This window comes from Sturnus vulgaris, chromosome 19, assembly GCF_052056855.1.
Source record: "Sturnus vulgaris isolate bStuVul1 chromosome 19, bStuVul1.hap1, whole genome shotgun sequence".
Classification (NCBI taxonomy): Eukaryota; Metazoa; Chordata; class Aves; order Passeriformes; family Sturnidae; genus Sturnus; species Sturnus vulgaris.
The window spans coordinates 1564339-1588823 of NC_142261.1; the positions used below are offsets into that span (position 1 = coordinate 1564339).

General features: G+C 44.8%; 1 protein-coding gene across 2 annotated transcripts in view; it reads right to left on the reverse strand.

Moving 5' to 3' along the window:
- TMEM132B (transmembrane protein 132B) overlaps positions 1–24485 on the reverse strand; it is a 219211-nt gene that overhangs the window by 102615 nt on the left and 92111 nt on the right. For both annotated transcript variants that reach the window (XR_015807610.1, XM_088175778.1), the window contains exon 3: positions 18462–18602. Coding sequence is in view for 1 of the 2 variants with exons in the window: in XM_088175778.1 (XP_088031904.1) it covers positions 18462–18602 (141 nt within the window). In the remaining variant the exon portion in view is untranslated. The remainder of the gene's footprint in view (positions 1–18461; positions 18603–24485) is intronic.

Sequence of the window (24485 nt, forward strand, 5' to 3'; positions counted from 1 at the left end):
GAACCAAAGGCTCAGAGCAGCGAGAGGAGCAATGAAGGGGATAAACCAACACAACTGTACGAGGTTTTCTATCAGAGACACTGCAGGTATTGATCCACACACGGGGCTGTCTGCTGGCCAGCACACCCGTGGCTGACAAGCCAAGCAAGCAAACAGGTGACAATAATGTCAAGAAATAACAATAATGTCACCACGAGCACACAGCAGCACATCTTAAAACAGCCAGGAGAAAAGGGCTCCGATTTCTTGTGTTTTGGTTTCCTTCCCTTGTCGACATCCCCTTTCCAGCAGCTCTGTTTATGGACACAGGGACACCTGCACTCTTCTGCTTTGTGCTACAAGAGGATATTCCCAAGCCTGTGGATGCCAGGCAAGAAGCAGTGCCTTACTGGAAATCTGATTACCACGGGATGTCCTGAGCTTTTCCATGTGCTTCTTTGGGACAGCACTGGAGTGTTCAGCCCAAACCCCTCCGATTTTAAAGATTCCCACAGTTTTCATCTGAATTCCCATCACGAAGCTGCGTTTCTGCTAAGCCAAAATCCACTTTAAATCAAAAATCCTTGCGGGAAAGAAGGGCAGGTCACCTGAGCACTTCCCTGGGGCTGCTGAGGGGCAGGAGATGGGAAGAGTGAGAGGCTGCAGCACTGCCCAGGCAGCACAGAGCACACACTGCCCTGGCACAGCCTCCCAGGAACCCTCCGTGGGCATCACTGCCTGTGGGAAGGGGTGCAGGGGCTCCTCCTCGGGGTGTCCCAGGAGATCCCAAGTATTTCACAGCCCTGAGCCTCCCATCTGTTCCTGAGAATGGGATGAAGGATCTAATTAAGGGGAGATTAACATGATAGGCTGGAGGCAGCAGGGTCTCTGCTGGAGAAAACTCAGTTACCTGCTGGAGCTCTCTCAACCACTTAATGCAATAGTAGAGAATGGTGAAAGGCAACATCATTTCCTACAAGTTTTCAATAATGCTCCATGTAATAGAGCAAAGGCCCTGTCCTGTCCTTAGGGGAAACAATGCTGTAGTTCAGAGAAAATCATGAAAGAGGAAAAAAAGATAAAGCAAGACACAAGTCACCTTCCAGCCCAGCGTTTTGGGCTACTTAGTGATAGATAAGGAAAGACAAAGCATCGAGGCCCATCCAAAGAGAGGAAGGTCCTGGCAGGACTTCAGTGACCTGACCTGCACATGTCCCATGTCCAGAGCCACCAGAGACCAGGCTGTGCTGGCCACAGCAGCCACTGCCAGCAAGGGCTGAGAGCTTCTGCAGCCAAGCTCCCAGGGTGGCTGAGGGTGGTACGAATGAGGATGGTGAGGCAACACTGCAAGGGAATAAACAGCCCCTCAGTATAAATTAAAATAATGGCCTAAAGTGACCAGAAGACAGAACTCTGTCATACTGCTGCAAATTTCAACCAGAGTTAGGTAGAAACATTTCTAAAAGTCTCAAGGAAGTTTAAGTTCATTTTTAGGCAGAGGAAGTGAGTGTCCATTTCACAGCACTCCCTTGGCTGCTTCTCTTTCTGTGGCTGTCAAAGACCTCAGGTTCAGCTGGAGCTTTGCTGGGGAACTGCAGCCAGCTCTTGCAACTGGTGCTTTAGATTCCCTCACCTGAGACCATGATCCCAGCCTGAGTCAGACCCATGGGTGCTGCTCCCTGCCTGCCTGAGGACCATGGACCATTCCCCAGCATCCTCTGAGTGTTCAGCTCCCTCTGATCTCTGTTCCCAAGTCCCTCGTGGGAGAAGCAGATGTTAATATTCCCGTTTTATGACCAGAAACTGAGGCCCAGAGAGTGAAAGTGCCTTGGCCAGAGCCACAGAGGCAGCATCTGGTTTAGTAGAGAGCTGAAGCCCAGCTCCACAGCACCAGGCGAGCAGCCAAACTCCTGGAACAGCTTCTGTCAGGAACAATTCCCATATGGAAACATGCCACCACCACAAGGACAGCCTAATTACAATTAAAAAGGAATCTTCCCATACACAGATAGGGTAGCAGTGCACGATGTATATTTAACCCTTTCCAGCACTGAGCAGGAAGGCTCTCCCCATCCTGAAGGGCTTTGGAGAGCACCTGCTGCCAGTGCCACAGCACAGAGGGCACAGCCATGCCCAGGGCTGGTTTTTCTGCTCAGGATGGTGCCACAGCTGCCAGGGCAGCCCTGCTTTTCCCTTTGCCTTGAGCCACACACCAGCCCTGGCAGAGAACTCTGTCCCAGCTCATCCAGAGCCTCCTCTCACCCTGCTGCCGTTTCCCTACAAATACACTCACTGTAGTTAAATCCCCTCTGTGCTTTCCTTCGGAAGGGAGGATTTCAAAATTTGATTTGTTTTAGTCACTAAGTACTCTGTGGTATTCCCAGCAGATCCTTTAGCTGACAAGGTTTGTACTTGTTTCCACTTTGTTGTGTTTTATGAGCAGGGCCCCAGGGCAGCCCCAGACAGGGTTTAGCACACATCACTCTTCCCCGTGTGGAGGGATCACTCTCCTAGCACAGAGTCACTCACAAATGGTCCCTGCAGGCACAGCACGGTCAGGGAGGAGGGGAACTCACCCCAGCACAGCGTGGGACACAAATTCTCACACTCCCTGCAGTTCAAAGCGTGGCTGATAAAATCTTTGTGCAGGTCAGGGAGATGCTGACCTGGTTGATGCCATGCACGAGGTGGTGACACGGGCAGTGCCCACCTCCCCTCATGCCTGCTCTGCTTCTTCCCAAACCCCAGGCTGGACTGCCAGCCATCCATGGGAGGCTTTAGGGCACCTGTGGGAGCAGGGCTCCTGCTTCCTGAACCTTCTGTGCCCTCTCCTCACCTGTACCCTGCCCTCCTCACCACCTGATGAGCCACACAAGGTTTGCTAAAATCCCTTTCGGTTGTTTCCTCCTCGACTAAAGGCACAACTGGGCAGTCCTGATTTGCCACCAGGAGTCAAAAAGTGTTTCACCAGCACGGCAATGGGATGAAAAACCTGCAACAATCAGGTCGGCCACAGTGCTGAGGGACAGAAGAGCCCACAAGGAAAGTGCTGCCCCAGCACTGCACAAAAATCTCATCCCAGAGCAGGCAACTGGAGATGGCAAACAGCAAAAAAACACAAAGAAAAGGAAAAGTGTTCACCCAGCACATCAGCTCATGTCCCACAGCAGAGGTGGAATGGCAGCCCTGCACCAGGGAATTACAGGACCATTGCTGGACAATCTCCATCCTCATTCCCTGTCAGAATATTTCACCCAGGAGCACTGACAGCACAACCTGCAGTCGGATTCCTCTGCCGAAGCCCTTAGCAAAGTTTGCCGTCTTGGAAAGTGCATTTTGTAAATTCTGTTGTGCCTTGCTCTCCACTGAGCACCTGTTGAAAGGGAAAGTTGGGAGTCTGACAAACTCCAGGACTCCTGACCCCCCAATCCTCCAGGTGCTTCTATTGCAGATCCAGACCAAGCCCCCCCTGCTGCAGCCTGGAACTGAGAAAATGTAACTGGACGAGAGCATTGCAGGTTACTCGAGCTCCCAGGGAAATTAGCAGGAGTTTTTTTTTCCACTCACCTCCTTAGGAACAAAACCTCTCTGAGTAATTCCTGCCTCCCACCAGTCTGCTGCTCAAAAAATCTTTTTGGCTGGGATTCATCAAAGCAAGCCATGAATTTCAGTGAATTTAATTTAGGCTTAGGGTCAAGCGTGTGTCACCTTAGACCCCCCCAGAATTTTACTTTATTTTCTACAAAATTAATTTTTGAAAGCGTGTAATAAGGTGAAAGTAAGACCTTTCCAAGTACCTCTGCCTTTAAAATTTGTGTTGTGTCATCTTCATTAGCATCTGTCACATTACACCCAGAGACAGAGTTTACTGTGAGTGACAGAGCACGGCAAGTCAGGACATGCAGGTGTGTGACAAACAAAATCAGTGTCATCACGAGGCTCAGAAAATTGCTTTTAATGTTATGTTTATAGATGTAATTCTGTAAAATTACCTGGGCAGGATATAGAAGGATTTTGCTTTACACAACTGCCTGGAAATCCTAAAATTGCAGGTATAGGAGTGGGACTTGACTCACGTTTTACTGCAAGGATATAATGCAGAAAGTAAAGATATGTCAAGCAGCAAAGTGATATTTCAAATATATATTATGGTAAATAAAATGGCATTCAATTCTTTCCAGTCAATGGTGAGAAAAGGTTTGAAATACAAGTAAAGAGTTGAGGAGGGGACTGGGAACAGAACCTCCCAACCCATCCCACAGACAGCCTAGGACCTACAGCAAATATGTTAAAAACATTGCATTTGTAACTAAAAATAAAGTGCCACTTCATTTGGTGGCTGTGCAATAGTGATTTTATACAGTGCCATTAAAAGTAAAATTCAAACAGGAGGAACTGCTGAGTGCTGCTAAACTGCAGAAATTTTAAGTTCTTTTGAGGCAAGAACGTGTCAATCTTTTATATGTCTGCAAAATGCCACGAACGTCTACAGCAGTCTATAAATCATAAAGGGAATGATACAAGCAAACAGGAATTATGGGATCTTATCTCTCTGGCAGATTTTGCCCTATGGATAAAGTAGCTTACAAAGCAATAATGGAATATTATCAGCAAAATAAAGTTTTAGTGGCTTTTTATCCTTAGCAGCATTTCCCCAGCACCATGTCAATAGAAGTGAAGCTTCATCTGGGACCAAAAAGTTCTGATTTGCATATGTTATCATGCAAAATGAGATTTTATTCTGCCCTTGCCTTCGGAAACACTGAGCCATGCATAAGATCAGATCACAAAATTAAAACAATTTATTGTACTGGAAGTCTCTTCTGTTAGTCTTGGCCAAGTTCCCAGTTCAAGTGATTAGTGAAAGCACAGAAATACTAATTAGCAGGGCAGGCTCCTCAGAACCCACCCCCTTTGTGTTCATGGGGTATTAACAGGTAGACTAACCATGCTCATATTAAAATTACTGTCTGCTCCATCGTTAATCACCAAGACAGGAAATTCAATGAGCACTTTCAGCAGACAGATAATTTATGCCTGGAGTTTAAGCCCTCCCTAGCACTGGTCCTTCTGCACAGACAGACACCCACACATCACAGCCAGAGCCCATCCTAAGCATTCCTGAAGCTCCAACTGCTCTTCCTTTGCTCTCATCTTTCAAGTCTCATGAAATTTTCAAGACTTTTCATCAGTCAAAACAAGCAGAATCTTACTTTTTACATCCAAATGCAAGAGCAATCCTTCTTCAAAAATCACTTGACTCCAGAAGTCTGGGATTTCGAATGGAAATATTTGAAAAGAGATGATAAAAAAAGGTGATTTATCAATATGCATCACCATCACTGCTCAGTGAAACTCCTCTATCCATGGGCACCAGCACTGGCCTGGTGTTTTATGGTAAATAGGTAACTAGGAACCAAATTAGGTTCACCTAATCCTGATGAACCAATTAGCAAACTGGTGTCTCATGGCAAATAGGAACCAAAGCTGAAATAACAACCAAATAAAGCTTTGATCAGCAGGAAACCAAACTGGATTAGCTATGAGGATAATGGTCTTTCATGTCATCAGATAAAGAGTTGCTTCCTGATTTTTGTCAAACATCAGCTGCTGGTATGAATTCAGAGTTTCCCTCTTGATCTCCCCAAAATTGAATTGTCCCATAACCTTTAAGAAAGCCTTGTAGCATGAGACCTCCAAAAAGAAAACTTTCCACTCGCAAAAAGAGCTCAGGAAATAACAGCAGAATTGGCTGCACTGTAGAAAATATCCAAAAAAGCAATTAAAAGGCTGCTCCTGGACTGGGCCCTAACCCTGCCTCATCCCAACTGCAGCACACTCTCCATATTCCAGAAGGCAGCTCCCACATAATGGTTCAGCAACCTACACTGCTGCCAGGAATAGAAAAGTACATCAGACTTAAGCAATTAAGTTTTTTTTTTTTTTTCTGTGCTACATAAGCTGGGGAAGAACCATACAAAGAAAATAGCAGCACAGAAAATGAACAGGATGAATTACAGGCATCAGCAGTAACAGATAAAAGAATAGCTGCTTTCTTTCATTCAGTAATGTATTTGGAGGAATAAAGCTTGTGCTGACAATGAAAAATGTAACAAGTGGGACTACAAATAAATGTGCAGTTAGCATTCATTTCGTCAGAGAGAGTCCAAAATTCAGCTTAAGAGTCACATTTTGTAGAAAATTTCTACCTAGGTCAAAGACTTATCCTACAATTTAAGGCCACAATAGACCTTGAAATTGAATTTTATTTAGAGTGGGAGGACAGATTGGGTTAAGGAAGGTCAGGCTTGCCAAAAAACATTTTAGTTTTGTATTTAAGCACGAGTTATGAGTGGGGGAGGAAGAAAAATAGTAAAATATAAATGGGGGCTTTTGTGTGTTACTATGCTTTGTTAAAAAAAAAAAAAAATCCTTATCTGCAGTATAAAAGGTACTAGAATCTAATCAACTGCTCCCAGCAGGAAGGCAGGAGTAGCACTTACAGAGTGCAGCACACTGACATATAATCATGGCTGAAGCAGAATTACAGCTCACACAACCTCAGCACTCCTGTTGATCTCTGCTGGAGCTTCAGGGTGGGGGAAGAGGTGGAGGGAAGAAGTCCAGCAGACATCCCCTCATCAAAAAAGGGAAACGAAAGGATTAACTGGTGCCAGCCCCAAAGCTTCACCAATTCACTGCATCACAAGAGGCACAACCACCAATTGTCCCACTGCAGGTGATCAGCTTCTTGTTCCCTTCAGCCTGTTCCATTCAATTCCTGCTCCCACCCATCCACTTCTCCAGCTCTTTATACTATTTATTGCTCTCTCTATATATATATATAAATATATTTTGTAAAAAGATCAGAGTTTATTCTGTAAAACACCAAGAAAGGAGCCTTACAGTGGCTTTCAACACTCATGCAAAGAATAAAGGTACAAATGCCTGGATAGCTCCAAATCAACAGGCATCTGCTGGTATTTTCAGCTTCTAAGAAAATATTTGACACCTTTTTTCCCCCCTCCACCAGAGTTTTTTCAGAACATGTCTGTATTCATCTGGCTTGGGGTTAGCATATATGTAAAACATGAGTAATTGGGAAAGCTGAGCTAATTGTGGAGCAGCAAACAGCTACAGAAAGGGAGCTCAGATCTTCAGACACTGGAAATGCTTCCTTGGGATGGAGAATGGAGTGAGATGAGGGCTTGGACTTCTCCTTCCCTGTCTCCTTGCAATGCACGGGAAAGAGAAATGTTCCTGGGTGTGCAGTGAGAACTGAGCACTGGGCTGGGACAGGTCCTGTTTCCTGCAAGTGGCAATTTTTGGATGTCACTGAACTCCAGGGAGCTCTCTGGCTGAAATCCAGACTGCTGAACACACCAGAGGCCTCCCATTAAAGAAAACCCCAAATAAAGGCATGCAGAACGGGGAGAGCTGCTGCTCTCTGGCTTCCTGAGCATCAGCTGAGGCTCTGCAATGAGCTCCCCAAAAGTCTGTCCCTCAAACAAGCACGAGTCCACTGGGGACAGTGACTCCAACCAACACAGGTACCAGAGATGGCTTTTGGAGCCCTGAGGTCCTGACTAATAAACAGCTCATAACAGTAATTGGCAATCAAATGAAAATATTCGGTATGAAAGAAGACATTTTCTCCTACAAGGTGCTGTTAAGCAGCAGTCACAAGGTGTCTGAATAAATAATAGTTTTCATTATTAAGTCAGCATGTTTCATACTCATCTTTACAATTATTATTAAAAAAAAAAAATCTACTTTTCCTTTATGGCAAGGCTTGGGAATGACAGATGATCCATCAGCTTATCTGCTGATTTTTAATGACAGAATTTTGCATTCATTATTCCCTACTTAAATCACTTTTTAAAAGAGGAATAACTTATTTCTTCCTCTTGTCACTGGAGAAATTAACTGGTAAACCATTAAGAAGTGCTTGTCTAACAAAAAGATACACCAGTCACAGACTTAGAAAACCAGCAGGAACATCAATTGTCCAAGAGGGAGAGAGAAAACAGGAACCCATCTACCCAAAAACCTCCACTATCCCCTCACTGCCAAGGTCAATACTTCCAGAGCTAAATCTCTGCACTGCAAACTCCCAAGAGGAAAGACAAAATAAATTTATTTTTTTTTTTTTGCTGACGAGCTGAGGTTCCTCCTGTCCCAGCTGCCAGGAGCAGGGAGATTTCTTTCCCAGGGGAAACCAAGGCTGGAGCAGTGCTGTGCAATCAGTTATCAGCAGGGGTGGCAGTCCTGCTGCTGCCCACCAGCCAACACAGCCAAAGAACCCAAAAAAATGCAAAAAGAGCAACCCCCAACAACAAAGCTCTTCTTGGGACTTGTACACGCCAAGATTTTGAGCCCAGTGAACCCAAGAACTCGAAAAGAATCAAACCAGTTCATTAACTATACCAACAAAAACAAGAGAGGCATTTTTGCAAGATGAAGTTATTGGCAGTTGGTTTTAAGGAAAGGTTTGGGGTTTTTTTGCTAAAGCTGCAGTGATTTGATTTGATGACTGCAATGTTTCCTGGGAAAATCCACACAGGCCAGCTGGTAGAGAAAGAATAAACCCAGCTTCAGGGTGTGAGCTCCCAAAGACACGATGTGAAGGTTATAATAAAATGGTGTTTTCAGCCAGGGGAGAGTCCCCTGTTGCTGTCCCAGTGAGATGAGTGCAAAGTGTTTAAACTCCCATTTAATGCTCTTCTCAAATAAACACCTCAAAAATCACCTGCTGACACTGACAAAAGCATCAACCAGATTTCTTTTTTTTTTTTTTTTCATTTTACGAGAGTTTGTAACTTTTTAAGTTAACCATAAAAACATAAACATAAAAAGTTTGTGAATTTTTAAGTTGTAAACACAGGTGAGGCATATTAATGGCAAGATGAGTGAAAAATTCTAACTAAAGCAAAAAATAATTTATGCAAAGTTAATGTTGGGTTGTTTTATAATGTATTTGGCACAGACGATTCAAATAAATCAAAGTAACAAACTTAATATTTGCCTGTCTAGCAACAGCACCTCCTAACAATAAAATGAGTTTAAGTTTTGGCTAAGTGCCTAATAAATGAGTTGTTAGCTTTTGTACTTTAATGCACTGGCTATTAAGTAAGCAAGTCAACACATCACGAATGGAATCCAAATGTGTGCAGCAGGCTTTGCTACAAGCCAAACTCCTAAACTGGCAAAAGAGAGAATTAAACACACCTCAAATACCAGCTCCCCGATTTCACATTCATTCAGTAATCTTTTCCAGTCTATTATATCAAAGAACAATCCAATTATGGTACTTAAATCCCTATGTACAGTTGCCAAAAATAAATTCCTTAGCAACACTTGAAATATCCCCAGAACTGTTCCTGTGCTGCAGAAAATTCCAGTTTCTGATTTCCACGGTATTTCAGGTGTGACACCCTAATGCCTGTCATCATACAGAACCTCACCATCAAGACTTATATTTTCACAAATCTAGAGATTGGTGTCTCTAATTGCAGGCTCTGAGTACCTGCTTTATCTTTACCCCTGCCATGCACAGGTACTTCAAAGCAAGTGGGTACTTAAGTGGCTCCCTACATAAAGGGGCTCTCCTGAGTCTGGAATGGGTTTGTAAGTTGGGATTACATAAAAAAAGGACAATATTTACAGAACAATCAGGTCATGCTTCTGTGCCATAAGGCTTTGGATCACGTCTGCTCCCTCCCTCTGGGATTTCCAGGAGGGTCAGTGAGGATTTCCCATCAGGGAGGGAGGGGATGGGAGGTATCCCAAGGTGCTGCACAGACACCTCAACTGTGCAGACCCCACATTTATAAGATGAATTGTATTATGAATTGTTTTTCCTGGGAGCTCACCCTAGCAAACACCAAGGAAAAAGCTACTTCAGGCCATCAAGGGGAAAAAAAAAAAAGTGATTAAATGATGGAGACAGCCCCCCAAAATCCAACACACAACCATTCTGCTCCTGGAGTCAGGGCACGACGGGCTCAGCCTGGGTTTTATCACTCACACTTCAGGTATCAGCACGGCTGCAAAGTGCTCACAGAACCCTGCAGAGCTTTAGAAATTCCCACAACTGGGCAGATTCTCATCGTGGAGCTCCTGAGGCAGCCCACGTGCCATTAATCATCCCCGTGGCCATTAATAAAACCACTGCACAGGGAGGAGCAGGCAGGAGAGCAGCAGAGCCTTGGAGAAGCCCATTGATTGGGAATATGTCATCATTCCCTTTGGCATCCACTGTGGAAAAAGCAGGAAGCTCCACTGGATGAAAAAACGAGTTCAGCAGCCACTCACTCATCTGCATGCACTGGAAATTGGCTCCCAGCCTCCCTGCCACGTTCTTGCAGTCCTAATTATACAGACCACCCTACCCTGAAATTAAACTTTCCCAACTGTTACATCAATATTAAGCTTCACATGGAGGAATGATATGCCCAAAACGGAGGTAATTAGGTCAAATTAAAAAAACAAGGCTAATTTCAGAATGATTTGGTTCGCTTTTCTGTTGCTCAGAATAAGGTTTGGATCAGGTTCTATGGACTACACTCATGAAGAGTTTATTTAAGCCACTCCTTTGAACCTTCACTTCTGCACCAAGGAAGAGACCAAAGGGATTGGAATTCCAATGTTTGGGTTTTGTTGAATTTTTTTTTCCTAATATTTTTCTAATTCATTGTAGTCCCATTAAACAAATGCTGCCAGAAGATATTTTCTGCATTTTTCTCTGGATTCACACAAAGCTTTCTACTGGTTTGGCAAGTCCAGAGATCTTTATCAAACATTAATTTTCTAACTAATTTTCATGCCTCTGTTTGTATTGAGTTCTTCCAACAAGATGTTCCTTATTTTCCAAAATTTCCAGACAACAGAACGTTGACTTTGCTGGAGCTCCCTGCACTGCACACCAGGCTGCTCCAGCTCCCAAAGATGCATTTTGAAAAGATTCTTTTGGGTCATAGCACAGGATGGAGTAAGATGGAACAAGAAGAGTGGCTAAGCCATCACCTTCCTGGGCTGCTGGGCTGGGGCCAGGAGCAATTATCTGCTCTGGCACTCACTGCTCCCTGTGACCCAGCTCTGCTGGAGCTTCTACCAGAGCAGCACTGAGCCCAGCTGAGACACAGGCACTAAAAGCTACCCCAGAGCTGGCTGGTCAGGAGGGAATTCATGGATTCCAGGATATTGAGCTCCCTACAGGAGATGGACACAATGGCATTGTTCTCGGCCTTGGATGGGAAGGAAAAAAAAAAAAAAAAAAGGAAAAAATGAAAGAGGAATAAAGACCCTCCAGAAATGATATTTGATCCTTGCACCACAGTTTTCTACAATAAGCTGTCCCTCCCACTGCTGTTAATTTGGCTATTATTTTGATGTCCTCTCGAAGGTACTGTGAGGTGTCAGTGCTTTCATCTAATGGGAACATTGCCAAGCTGGCCTGGGTTCTTTCATACAAAAAGGCAGAGTTGTAAAGAATAAAGGTTACTTAAAATTCTTCTAACTCAGGTTTTCTTTGTGCTTCAGTTTGAAAACGTGTGTGGATGCTTCTCACTGGAACTCTCCTTACACAAAGCAGAACAGACTCACTCACAATGGAGGTCACAGCCTGAAAAATGGTGAATCACAGCTAAAAATCCTCTTCATCAATGGCTCAGGAGACAGAGCAGTCTTGGGGGTGGCCAAAGGCCAGGAAATGAACTCCTGCAAGATCTAAAGGCCATGGCCATCCTACATCCACAGCACATTTCTTTGCCCTAAGGAAAGCAGCAAGTGGCCAAGCAGAGGAGGGAAACACCCAAGTACACAGCACCACAGCATCTGTGCCTTCTCACCACACCTTAAGCACCCCTAATTTTTAATTCAAGGCTTTCCTTTCCAAACCAGCTCAAGTCTGGCTTCATGGAAATACGGTTTTCCTGGTGGGAAGAGTTCCTGAGGAACTCCAATGTCCTCACCCACATCGGTCTGGCAGGGGGTGACAGCAGTGGCTTTCCCTTCCCATTTCCGTGGCTTTTCCCTCCCCATCTCCTGGATTTTTCCCCTTCCATCTCCCTGGCATTTTCCCTTCCATGTCGCTGTTTTTTTCCCTTCCATCTCCCTAGTTTTTCCCTCCTCATCTCCCTGGCATTTTCCCTTCCATCTCCCTTACTTTTTCTCTTCCCATCTCCCTGGCTTTTTCTCCCCCCATCTCCCTGGATTTTTCTCTTCCCATCTCCCTGTTTTTTTCCCTCAGCTCTTCTCAATTCTTTCCTGCCTGCTTTACACACTTTGTGTTTCTTTCCTCCCTCTGCTGCTCTCACTCACTCACTTTCTAGCACTAAGTGAACTCCATGGCATCCATCCCACTGCCTTTGCATGGCCTAAAATAAGACCAAGCAAGGCTGTGTGTGCAGCAGTCACTGCTCCTTTGTGCACAGCAACACATGCAATTGATCTTCTGTCAGACAACTGCTGCTGCTGCTGGCACTTTACACACTCGGTGTCCTGGGGCCAAGAGAGCTCCTGTGGCAATAAACACATCAGGAAGTGTTTGAGTGCATGGCCTGATGCTTCCCCAGTGTGGGAACAGCACTCTGCTGTGCCACAGTGCCTGCAGCCCATCTTTCTGGGCTTATTTATCTGCCAGGAGCACCAAAATCCTCACTGCAGCATCAGCCTGCCCTGTGCTGAGCTGGCACTGGGTACAGGCACAGCTCAGCCCCCAGGAGGGCAAATCCCTGCAGGAAATCAGCTCAGCAAAGCCTGGGAGATGCTGGTTTGGGATCTCTGCCCCCCTCCCTTGTCCCTTTCTGGATGGTTTGGAGGCATCATCAGACCCCCAGTGGGTCATTCTGGAGCAGAGTGGAGGAGAATTCAACACAGAAACAGCTCCAAGGAGCTCTGAGAGAGAATTTCCACCTGGCAGAGAGGGGCTGAGCAGCCCAGGAAGCCTCAGGTCCTCAGGAGGGTTTGCTTAGTGCCCCATGGAATGTGCAGGGACAGGGACAGGGACAGGGACAGGGACAGCAGGCTCAGAGCTCTGCCACAAACTCTGCCAAAGTCAGCACAGAGAGGAAAAAAAGCCCAGTTCTCATCTTCAAGTCATACCCAAAGCTCTGAAAACAAAACCAAACGATGCATCTTTGCTCAGCTGATCATCCATTCCAGTAACACATATTAGCTTTAAATAAATATATGCACAAATCTTAACTGGCAGCAAATGTTACATCTTTCTTTTGGCTGATATTCCTGGTTCAAAGGGTATTCACAAGCACAGGAAGAGAAGTGAATTATTTTAAAACAGGAGGATGCATTTGCATGCCTATAAATACATAAAATAACGGCTTTTCCTGTTTTAAAGATGCATTAAAATTACAGTTTTATAAAATAAGTTAATAGCTTGAATTCTGTAAACACCTCCTAAAATAGTAAAGAAATTGAACAATCATAATAGAACCCTAATTTTTTATTCAAGTTTAAAGACAGAGGATGTCAAATGTTAGAGCTGAACTGAACTGCATCAACTTAAAAAAAATATAGAAATGTCCAGGTAACAGAATAAATACTTCAGAGGACACCTGAAAAAAAGCCTTCTGAAGATTTCACTCTTTCTACTTCTGCATGCTGAGTGATCCTCATGCAGGTTTAATTTATGCTGTGATGGATATCCTGAGAGACAGCAGCTGTATTACAGGCATGAAGATAAAATAATCCCTAGGTGAGAAGAACCAGTTTGGTCTCAATAACTCTCTACTCAGCACTGCAGGTTAAATCGATTTTATTAACTTTGCTAGTTAGCATAAATAGAAGCTCCCTGATTAAAATACTAGTTTGTCAAGGATCACACTCTCCTTACCTGGTAATAATCCAATACAATTTAATGACTGTTCCTGAGGAAGGAAAATGATCTCTCAGAATATTTATATTCCCTTTCAGAGCTGTTGCAGGTCTCTGGCCTAAGCTTTTGTGCTGAACCAAAGGCTGGGTCACATGAAGGGTTTGTTCTTCAGTTTTCCAGCAAGGAGAACCCTGAGCACCATGAAATATGTTCTGTTCTGGAGCCTTTCAAATGAGACCATGGAAACCCAGCTCCTGCTCAGCACTGATTTGAAATAACCTAATCCTATAAAATGCTAAATCACTCTGGCAAAGCTCCTGAAATCCTGTTCCTCAGGATATCAGCCCTGAGTTATGGGGTACCACAGCTTGCCAAGGTGGTCCAGGCTCTCAGGGCATTTTTTTCAAGCCCTCTTGCCCTGGTCCCACTGCAGGCTAATTTGTGGCATGTTCCTGAAATGCTTCCAGAGAACTCCCAGGAGTAAAGGACACAAAAAATTGCAAGGCTCCATCCATCTTTTGGAAAATGCAGTGGAAAAAAAACCTGCATGGTCTTTACAGAGTGGGATCTGTTTGCAGGAAACCACCAAGGACTCGTGTCTGGTAGACTCCCAGATTTTGGCTGTGCATTTCAAAAGCATTTTTCGCAGTAATTCAGCACTGCCAGCACTGGGTAAGATCCCAGCCCTTCAGCAGCTCAGCTGTTGAGCACAGAGGGCTGAAAACACCGGATTTTCAGCAGAAACCACCAGCCCTGACTTCCTTGCAAGCCGTGTCCATGCTCAAAGCAGAAATCCACACACACCCTTTCCCATATAATGGAAATTTAGGGTTCCCAGCTCCAGGCATAGTGCAAAACTATTTGTGCTTGAAGAATAAACCGTTCCTTTGTGAGCCAAAACCCTGCTGCTTCAACTGTCCCCACCAAAATGAGAATTCTCAGGGTTGTGCCCCCAAGGAGAGAGCTCGAGGGAGAAGAGCTGCAGATGGCAACAACCAATCTCCTCACTCAATGAGAGACCAAAAAAAATCCTTTGAGACAGCAAAAGGGCAAAGCAAGGCTCCACTCAGATCAGAAAAGATGTGGGCATTTATACTGGTGTGTGTATATTTAAAATAAATCTCTCCTTCTTATGCTCTTTGTTCAACTGCATTATCAAAAAAGAGGTTTTAAATACAAGCTTATGGGGCGACTAAAGAGGTGAATTTATGAATGTATTCCTAACAAAACACACTCTGGAAGGCTTTAATCTATGAATTGTGACAACCTTGGACAAAATGGATTTTTAATAGAATATAATGTAAACTGCCTGAAACATTGTGATAAGGAAATTTTTTTTTTAAGTAATGCACAAAAAAGGCAACGATGCACTCTGCATGAAAGGAGGAAAGGTCTTAATTTAAAGCATTTTAATGGACACTCAATTTGCGTGGGGAAATGTGAGAAATGGAGATGAAAAACTCGTGATAGCAGTAACACTGCAGAGGGGACAGGGAGGAAGATTAGGAAAGTAAGCAAATTTGAAAATGCTCCAGCTGATAAGAGGGGCTGAAAGGAACAGAGGCAGGATTAGAACATGTCACAGCTCAGAGCCACTGCTCTGCTCGTGCCTGTGCCTGTCAGGGCTCCTTAGCAGAGCCCAGCACTGGCAAAGCCCAGCCCCAGTGCCAGGCACACCTGCCTGGGGTGAAGGGCACTGGGAGGGCACAGGTGCCACTCTGGGGGGCTCTCGGTGTCCCCAGAGCTGTGCCAGGGGCTGGCAGGGTTTTCCACCTGCACAAAGCCTGAGGGAGGCTCAAACCCACCAGGAACTCGGCCAAAGCTTACCCAGAAATCAGCTAAGCTCAGCCCACAGGCTCAGTCCTGGCTTAGCCACTGCTGCTCCACCAGCTGGGAGAGAAGTGAAATTAATTCCAAGAGAGAAAAAAAAGCATCTCCCCCGAGGTGGATACGAGTCTGTGCACTGAGAGCTTCTGCTCTGCCACAAAAGAGACACAAAGTGCCTTTAATGAAGCTCCTTGGGCTGCTAAAATGAGGAACACGTGAACCAGGTCTAGTGACAATTTTGTCATGTTGACCTTAATAGAAGCAAGTTCAGGTCTCAGATCATTTAAATGAAACAGCAGAACTTCTACATAAACACTTGACATTCTTCAAAAGAAACAGGAGGGCCACCATTATGACCAAAAAGACAAATTAAAGGAAAGATCAAAGTTAAATATTTACTCCAAGCACTATAATATTTGCGAATCTGGAAGTGATCTTTCAGCAGTTTCTATTTGCATACTTTAATTAATCCAAAAATATTAAACTAATCTCATAAAGGAAAGGGTCAAAGTATTAATTAACTTGAGATGCATTGCTTTTGTGCAATTTAACAGTTCAACACAAAGCAAAACTCAGTTTTAATAAAAACTAAGTTACTGTGACAGGTATAATTTCATGGATTAGTGAAACCACATACAAGGCAATAAGTTTCAGGCTATTTTTTTTGGGGGGGGGTCACACTTTAAAAATAGTTCCTTCATTTTGATTTCAGTAACATCAGATGACCCTAATCTCCCTTTAACCTCAGTATTTCACTTTCACACTTTCCACCTTGCTCCAAAGGGAACAGAGGTCACTTGATGGGGTTCACAGGGAGCAGACCCTGCCCAGCCTTTTGGGACTACCCAAAAGCAGAGGGCAGACAATTAAGGGAATAAAAAGCAGTTCTGTTTATTGAAGAGCCTTCAGGTACATTTGGGGCAGAGGAAGCTCCCCAGGGGCTACACCCAAAATAGACAATGGGTCAAGGGTTTTCACACTTTGATAAGTTTGGGCCGTTTGTATATTGGGGGTTAATCTCCCAGTTACATCAAGTAATTCGTAATTGACTTTGGGGTAAGTCATTTACCCCAAATTTGCTCCCCCAGTCACTTTTGTTCCCATCTCTCAGGCCTGGGGCAGGGAGGTGCCCTCGATTCCCAGCCCAGAGAGGAATTGTTGTGTCTGCCCAAAATGGGACAGCAGCAGTGACACTGTGCATGGAATTCAGAGTCAGACACTAAAGAACTGCAGGATTACAAATGTATAAAAATCTAAAAGCTGCAATCCTGAGGAATCACACCCACATGAGCCACTGGAGCTGAGCCCTGCTGTGTCACCACAGTGTCACCTCCCAGCTCCAGGACAGGCACAAAGGTCCCACAAAGGTGCCTGAGCTCCAAAAGGGATTCCCTGGGCTCAGCAGCAGCTCTGGGGGAGCTGGGACACCTTGCCACGAGCCAATGGCTTGGACACAAAGTGCCAAAGGCAGAGGGCAGAGCTCTGCCTTATCAGCCTGTGAAAGCCCAGAAAATAACCCTGGAATGTGGATGGGAGCTCTGCATCCCCTCGGAATTACAACTTACAAATGTGCTTAGGGAACAAGAGAGATCTTCCCCCACCTCCCCTTCTTTTGCCTTCTTTCCTTTTTCCCCCCCTCTTCTCTCCTTTCCTTTTTTCTTTTCTTTCCTATGCTTTATTTTAATAATTGGAGAACAAGGGCATGGAACAGCAAATGAAGGGAAAGGTTTGCCTGGAGCTCATTCCACAAGGTTCTGCAGCACCTCTGCAGGGACTGTGAGAGTGGAATCACCTCCCCTCACTCCCCAGCTTTACAAATGTCTGCATCCCACCCAGCCTCCTCCACTCTGCCAGTGCTGGACACTCCCAGGCACTTTTCCCTCGTGCTGCACCAGGTCTGCTTTACACAGCCAGGAGAACTCTCCTCAGCAGTGCCTGTTGCTAAAAAAGCAATTAAATATCTTCCCATTAAATATTAAATATCTTTCCACATTAAAAATTATCCCCCTCAACGCTCCTATGGCACGTACCCAGGGCTGGATGGGATTCACTTGCTCCTCCAATACAGCTTCAAAAACTAAACAGAGTAGAAACTCTCTTTGTACTCCAAACCTCTGACAATAACCTTCCTAGGTCTTAGCAATTACCAGCAACCATTTTCCTCCCTTACAGGAGTTTTCAGAAAAAAAAAAAAAAAGATGGATGCAAAAGACTCTGCGAATAGAAATTTTGACATAAAGTTTTGTGATTTCTAATTATTATACAATTTCTAGCTAAATTTATGCACGGTGTGCTTTAACTGTAAGAGCAACTGCAAGATACTGGGGAGAAATTGCTTCTTTTGTAAAATCCATACTTCTGACTAAGAATGTAAATTTCTCATTAGTTTTGATCCAGCTGATGGGATCATTCCAAGAGTTCAGAGACACTCCGAGGTGTTTGCAGCATTAATAAATAACAGTGAATAGCTGTTCCTTTCATAGCTTTCAAATAAAGAAGGCTGCATTGTTCTATATTGCTTTCGATTGTTCCCCATATTTCTCCATTTCAGTTCGTTTTTTTTTTTCCTGTTGTTGGCTCTTTGGCAACAGGAATTGTGCTGCCCTGATGGGTCACGAAAAGCAGATGTGAGCCAGGACTGGGGGGAGCTGCCTCCAGTTTAACTCAACAATCCACTCCCAAAAGCTCGGAAATGAAACAAAAGAGGGGGGGAAAAAAAAAGCTCTCATCAGATCACCCACAGCTTTTCCAGGGAGGCTGAGGAGGAAGGTGCAGGAGGTTCCCGCACACCTGAGCGCAGGTTCATGCAGCAGGGGCTCACCTGTCCTGGGCGCCGGGGTCGTTGTGCACACAGGTGAGCGTGGCCGTGCTCCTGGCGCTGTCTGTCTCCTCCTGCACTCCCCACTGGTCAGCATCACTCACCCTGATGTCCGAGATCTTCACTCCTGGCGCCGTCCTGATCCTGTGGGGGAACCACAAGGATTGCCTTAGCTGAACAAATCCAGATTAAACCGGAGAGGGGGACAAAGGAAATGCTCCCTCTGCCATCAACGGCAGGTTGCAACCACGAGTCACTCGGCTTTCAGAACATAAAACAGATCCAATCATTTTAAGGAGGTGAGGTATAAGTTTCATTATGTGCAAAGCCAGTCAACTTTAGCTTGAGCAATGTGGAGAGGATAAGAATGGTTTCTGCCTCTGTGGCACCAGCCTGATACAAATGAAACAGATGTGATGAAGCATAAGTTGATTTAATTTGCTGTGTCTGTCCTGCAGTTTAAACTGAGGAATAAGAGCAATGTGATATAAAATACAAACCTTTGGGACCGAGGTATATTCTCATATTAGGGCCTTCTGCATGGGAAAAAAGAATGAGTTTCATTGCTCAAAGACCATAATGCAGGAAGGAGAGAAAGGGAATAAGTTATCCTAGACTGAGGGAGGAAAATAATTATGTCATTGCACCAGGGTCTAGCACATCACACTGCTGCTGCTGAAAATAATATGATGCTGACATGGAAAACTTTGATTTCCTGAGCATGGCTAGAGCCTGAGAGCAGTGTGGTAGCTGGTAAATGTCACTGCTTTTTGGCTCCAAAAAAATAAAACTTGCCAAAAATAAAAAGTCCGTGCTCCAGCGAGGCTCAGCGTTAGGAACAGATTGCCAAGGAATAGGAAACAAATTGCTTTTAATAGCAGGAACTTCATTTGTGCAGCTTGACTCCTGCAACAAGGCTGGGATTACAACAGGAGTGCTGCAAATATGCCTGGAGAACAATTAGGCAGAGAGAAAACTGCTGCAGCGCCACGCTCGCCACTCCTGTGACTTAATTAATTAAAAGCAAAGCCAAGAGGGACCTTTTAGTGATATGGTGGAATGAAACAGCACTGCTGGGACCTGGAGCTTTATTTAACAGTGAATTGTGCTGGGTTTGCCCCATGCCTCATGGCCACTTGGTGCTCTTGTTACACCATTAAAAACTTCCTTGAAGCCCTGCCTGGGTTCATGGGCTTGGATCAAAGTGAGTTCACCACTCCATGGGTGGTCTTTTCCTCTGAGAAGGAATTAATTCATCCTGCTTTTATGAGATCCTTACTTTTGCCTGTAAGGCTTTACTGATGGGTTACATCCATGCCTGGCATAACCAATGTGATGAAAAATATTCTCTGGAACAGAATTTTACTCGATATTGTTCTAATTGTCTCCTTCCTGCTTTTCCACAGGCATTCATACCTCCAAACAGCATTCCTCAAAGCTGGTGTGCCCCTTTCCTGTCACCTCATCTCCTTTCTTTCAGAGGGACATTCACTTATTCTGTAGTAATTACATTGGACCAAATCATTCCAGCAAGACCCCTGCATGGCTTCATTTCAGTCTGACTTGTCATTCACATGAGATAGAGAATTAGGCCCTCAGCAATGGATTCAATATTTTCTTTCATTAGACTTACTCAACCACCTTTGAGAAAAAAAAAATCATTAGGGCCTTGCAAAAAAAAAACCCCAAAACCCAAAAAAATCAAAGCATCACTTTTTAAATTTTCTCTTTCTCAGCCAAAATTGTATTTTTTTTAAGAAATTCACATCACCATTCTCTCATGTTTTTCTTGACCACGTGTCTGAAAACTTCTAACCTGGCTTTTCACCCAGGTCAAATCCTGGTTAATTAAAGGTGAATTTCGGGGCAGGAGATGCTGGGGACACACACACACACACTCCAGGACAGTTGGATCCCATCCACGATTTCAGCATTCAGCAGCCTTTCCCATCTGCCACAACTCGCTACATCCTCCTACACAGCTTCGACACTGCAGAGACCTTCCCTCTGCAGCACCTACTGTTGTCTGTTCTGAACCAAATCTAGGGATGAAGAGGATGAGGAGCTACAACGAGGAGGAAGAGCTACAAGGAGGAAGAAGAGATAGAGTGAGGGTAAGGAGCTGCAATGAGGATGAGGAGGTACAATGAGGAGGAAGAGCTACAGCAAGGATGAAGAGCTACAATGAGGATGAGGAGCTACAAAATGATGAAGAGCTACAACGAGGAAGAGTTACAGTGAGGATGAGGAGCTACAATGAGGAGAAAGAGCAACAGTGAAGATGAGGAGATACTACAATGAGGATGAAGAGCTACAATGAGGACCAAGAGTTAGAACAAGGATGAAGAGCTACAATGAGGATGAAGAGCTACAATGAGGATGAAGAGACACAGTGAGGATGAGGAGCCACAACGAGGAAGAAGAGCTGCAGGGAGGATGAGGAGCTGCAGGACACGGTTCCTGCACCCCTGGGCAGGATTCAGGAGCCCTGGGCAGCTCCTCCTGGGGCTGCTCCCCTGTCAGTGGCTCCTCACACAGAGCTCAAGGATGCAGGAGCTCCCAAATCCCCCCCTCTGCACATCCAGCTGTTCCAGCCTCTTCCACAGAGCCTGCCCCCCAAACCTCCAGTGTCCACTGACCTCCACTGACCTCCAGTGTCCACTGACCTCCACTGTCCACTGACCTCCACTGTCCACTGACCTTCAGGGTGCCCCTGTGGTTTTTGGGCATGGTTCCCTGCTGGCTGTGCCCCCCCTGCCCTGTCTGTGTCCCCCTGTCCTGTCTGTGTCCCCCTGTCCTGTCTGTGTCCCCCCTGTCCTGGCTGTGTCCCCCCTGCCCTGGCTGTGTCCCCCCTGTCCTGTCTGTGTCCCCCCTGCCCTGGCTGTGTCCCCCCTGCCCTGGCTGTGTCCCCCCTGCCTCTCTGGGTGAGCAGCAAGTGAACAGCTCTCGCTGCTCCTCAGCCACTTTCTCCAAAAGTGTCTCAGAGTGCTGCATTTTAGGAAAAATTCCAGTCTAATCCCTTGCATTGCATCTGCTCTGGTGGGCTGAGACAAGATGTCATTTTGCATTTTTGGATATCAGTAGAGCCAGGAAGGTTGAAAGAAGGAAGAAACTACGTTCAGCTTCTCACTTAGGAAAAGTCAAGAAATTCAAATGAAACCAGCCTACATATGGGAGGTTTGAGCCTACTGTTCCTCAGATAAGTGATTCATATCTTTAAATCTTCCCCCAAACTCCACAGGCACAAAAATTATTGTAAGTGTTGGGGACTGAGGCTTTGAAAAAAAGAAATTCCTAGCACAGCTGACATGAGCTGGGGACAGGATGGTGAATGGCACGTGTGGGCCCTGCTCTGTGCCAGGCTTCAATTAGAAACTTGGGTGGATCATTTGGTTTTCTTATACCTCCCTTCCCCACGTAAAAAATATTGGAAAGTGTTGCTCTGCCAACTCAAAGGGAGCTGTAAGGATAAATGGAATTGCCTGAAAAAAAAATCTGATGTCCTTTAAATTTGCCAGCTGACATAAATTCTGCCATCTCCATGCATGAAACTGTGGGAAGGAGCTGCTGAAGTATTTCAGAGGACTGTGACCCAACAAGCAACTGTTACCACTAAGATGGCTTAATTACTTTTTTTTTATAAAGATAATTTTGAAATGAGAGGGGCAAAAAAGGAAAAAAGGAACAAGACATGACAACTAATTGGAAATGTGGCAAAACTGACATTTCATTCCCATGAAATTCTTGCTCTCTGCAAAGCAGAATTGCCAGACAGAAAAGTGTCCTGTTAAAATCCCACCTTTAAAACACTGCAGCCTCCATGGCATTTGAAAATGCAGTCAGCAGGGATGTGAGACAGGGGTGCTGAGGGAGCTGGGCTGCAATCACCCTGCCCCAGGGGCTGTTTATTTGGGATATCTCTGCCTTGGGGGTGAGGGCCTTTGCTGCTGCTGTCCCTGTAAGATGTGCAGGGGATGCAGAAGTGCCAAAAGTTCTTCAGAGGGAGCAGAGCCCCCTCCTGCAGCTCCACAGTCCCAAGGAGAAGCTGCTTGCAATGTAGATTTTGGACCACATTTGGCAGCCCTGGCAGGACTTTCCCCTGAACAAAGTGTCCCCCATTTATTGCAGAATAGAAAGGTACAAAGGTGATGGACTGGATGGAGCAGCAATCCCAGCCTGCCAACCTGGAGCACAGAAACTTTTTCAAAATGAAATCCCAGCCCAAAAAAAGTGTATTTGACCCTGAGAATTGAGCCGGTCTGGACTTCTTCTCTGAGTCCTCACAACACAAGGAAAGAAAGGACAAATAATCACCAGGGCTGGGGAGAAACTGAAGAGCTCGGGAGGGATTTCAGCAGCCAGCACTTGGTGTGGGGAGTTCCACAGCTCCCAGTCAATTCAGTGCAAAATGTGAAAGGTAAATCCTTAATTGTCACACCCCAGCCAGCCCCAATCCTGGCAGTGGGAACTGGGAGGTAAAGTCTTAGCAAAAGCAACTTTGAAATAGAAACAGAAGGGAAAGATATTTAGGAAATAAAGCAGAGATGTGCTCGCAGCAGATGGGAAACGCTCAAAATGATGAGAAAAAACGACTTTTTCAGAGCTATTTTAGAAATCCTCTTATCCCCTCCCCACTCCATTATGGGGGAAAGCATGATCTGAGCTAAATTCACTCTCAATGACGTACTAATAATAACAGTTATGATAAATTTCATTTGTAACTTCCAGCCATTTCTGTAGTCAGTCCTTCCACAGGCATTTTTAGCCCAATTAAAAATAAAGCCATTATCCTTTCCCGACAGGAAATCCAAGCTGTAACCAGTTTACAGTCAACTTGCCCAAAATTATATTGTCTCTGCAGAGCCAGAACAGGGATTGATCCATCCCAATTCCCAGCTAGACACCCCTCCCCACCTTTCAGACCAAACCAGAGCAGAGCTGAGTAATTCCAAGCCCTCACAGAGCATTTAACATATTTGAAGAATTGCACAAACAGCAAGCAATTAGTTCTGAACAAGGTCCCTGGGGAGTTTCTAGTTAAAATACATGTGGTTTAGGCTACATTAAACCAAGCATTCGAAATGAAAATCATCACTGAACTCAGCCATAACATCTGGGGACTGCTGGCTGTGGGGGAGATGGGCACTGTGTCCACAAAGGAAGGAATTCCAGGATTCCTGTGGAGGTGGAAGAAGGAGAGGGAGCTGCTGGCAGGTGGATGGAGGTGTGGAATTCCCAGTCCCCACACCCAGAGCACTCCAGGATATTTGGGAGGGAGGCAGAGACAGCCAGGATTCACCCCTGGGAGCGTGGCAAAGCAAAACCTCTTGGGAAATGCAGAGGCACCATCCCTCTCCTCTGTCCTCCTGGAGAAAATTCTTCACGGGTGACCCGGGAATAGGGGGAAAATGAGGTGGTGTAAGGTCAGAAAACACAGAGCAGAACCAGGAGTGTGCTGGTTACACCTGAGGAAAGATAAACTCAGAAAGGTTTTTTCTCCATAAGAACTTCCTCTGTAATTTAATAAAACAAATTAAAGACTGGTTTGGTCGTTAACAGCCTGAGAAAACAATTGAAAAAAGTTAGTTCGCTCTGTGAAAACACATTTTTAAAAAAGTAACCCGGAAAAAAGCTCTCTTTCTCTTCAAAAAAAGTCATAAAAGCAAAAAAAAAAAAAAATAAAAGTAAAGTCACAAAAAAAAAAAAATTCCCTCCTTGTAAAAAAGTCCCCATGGCCTAACAAAGAGAAAAACTTCTCTTTAAAAATAAACTGACTAAAAGTAGTTTTTGTATGTTTGTTCTGTTGTTATAAAAATTATTTAAAAAAATAAAAGTAGCCTGAAAATCTTATTCTGAATTTGGGGTTTTTTTCCTCTTTCTTTGTGTAGTTAATAAAATTTTTTATACCCTTTTTAACTTTTAAACCTGCCTTACATTTGCTCCTGGTTCTATCTCACAACAGAAAATATATATATTTAATTTAGCAAATCAAAACTATAAGAAGGAGTTAGACCCAGAGGTGCCAAG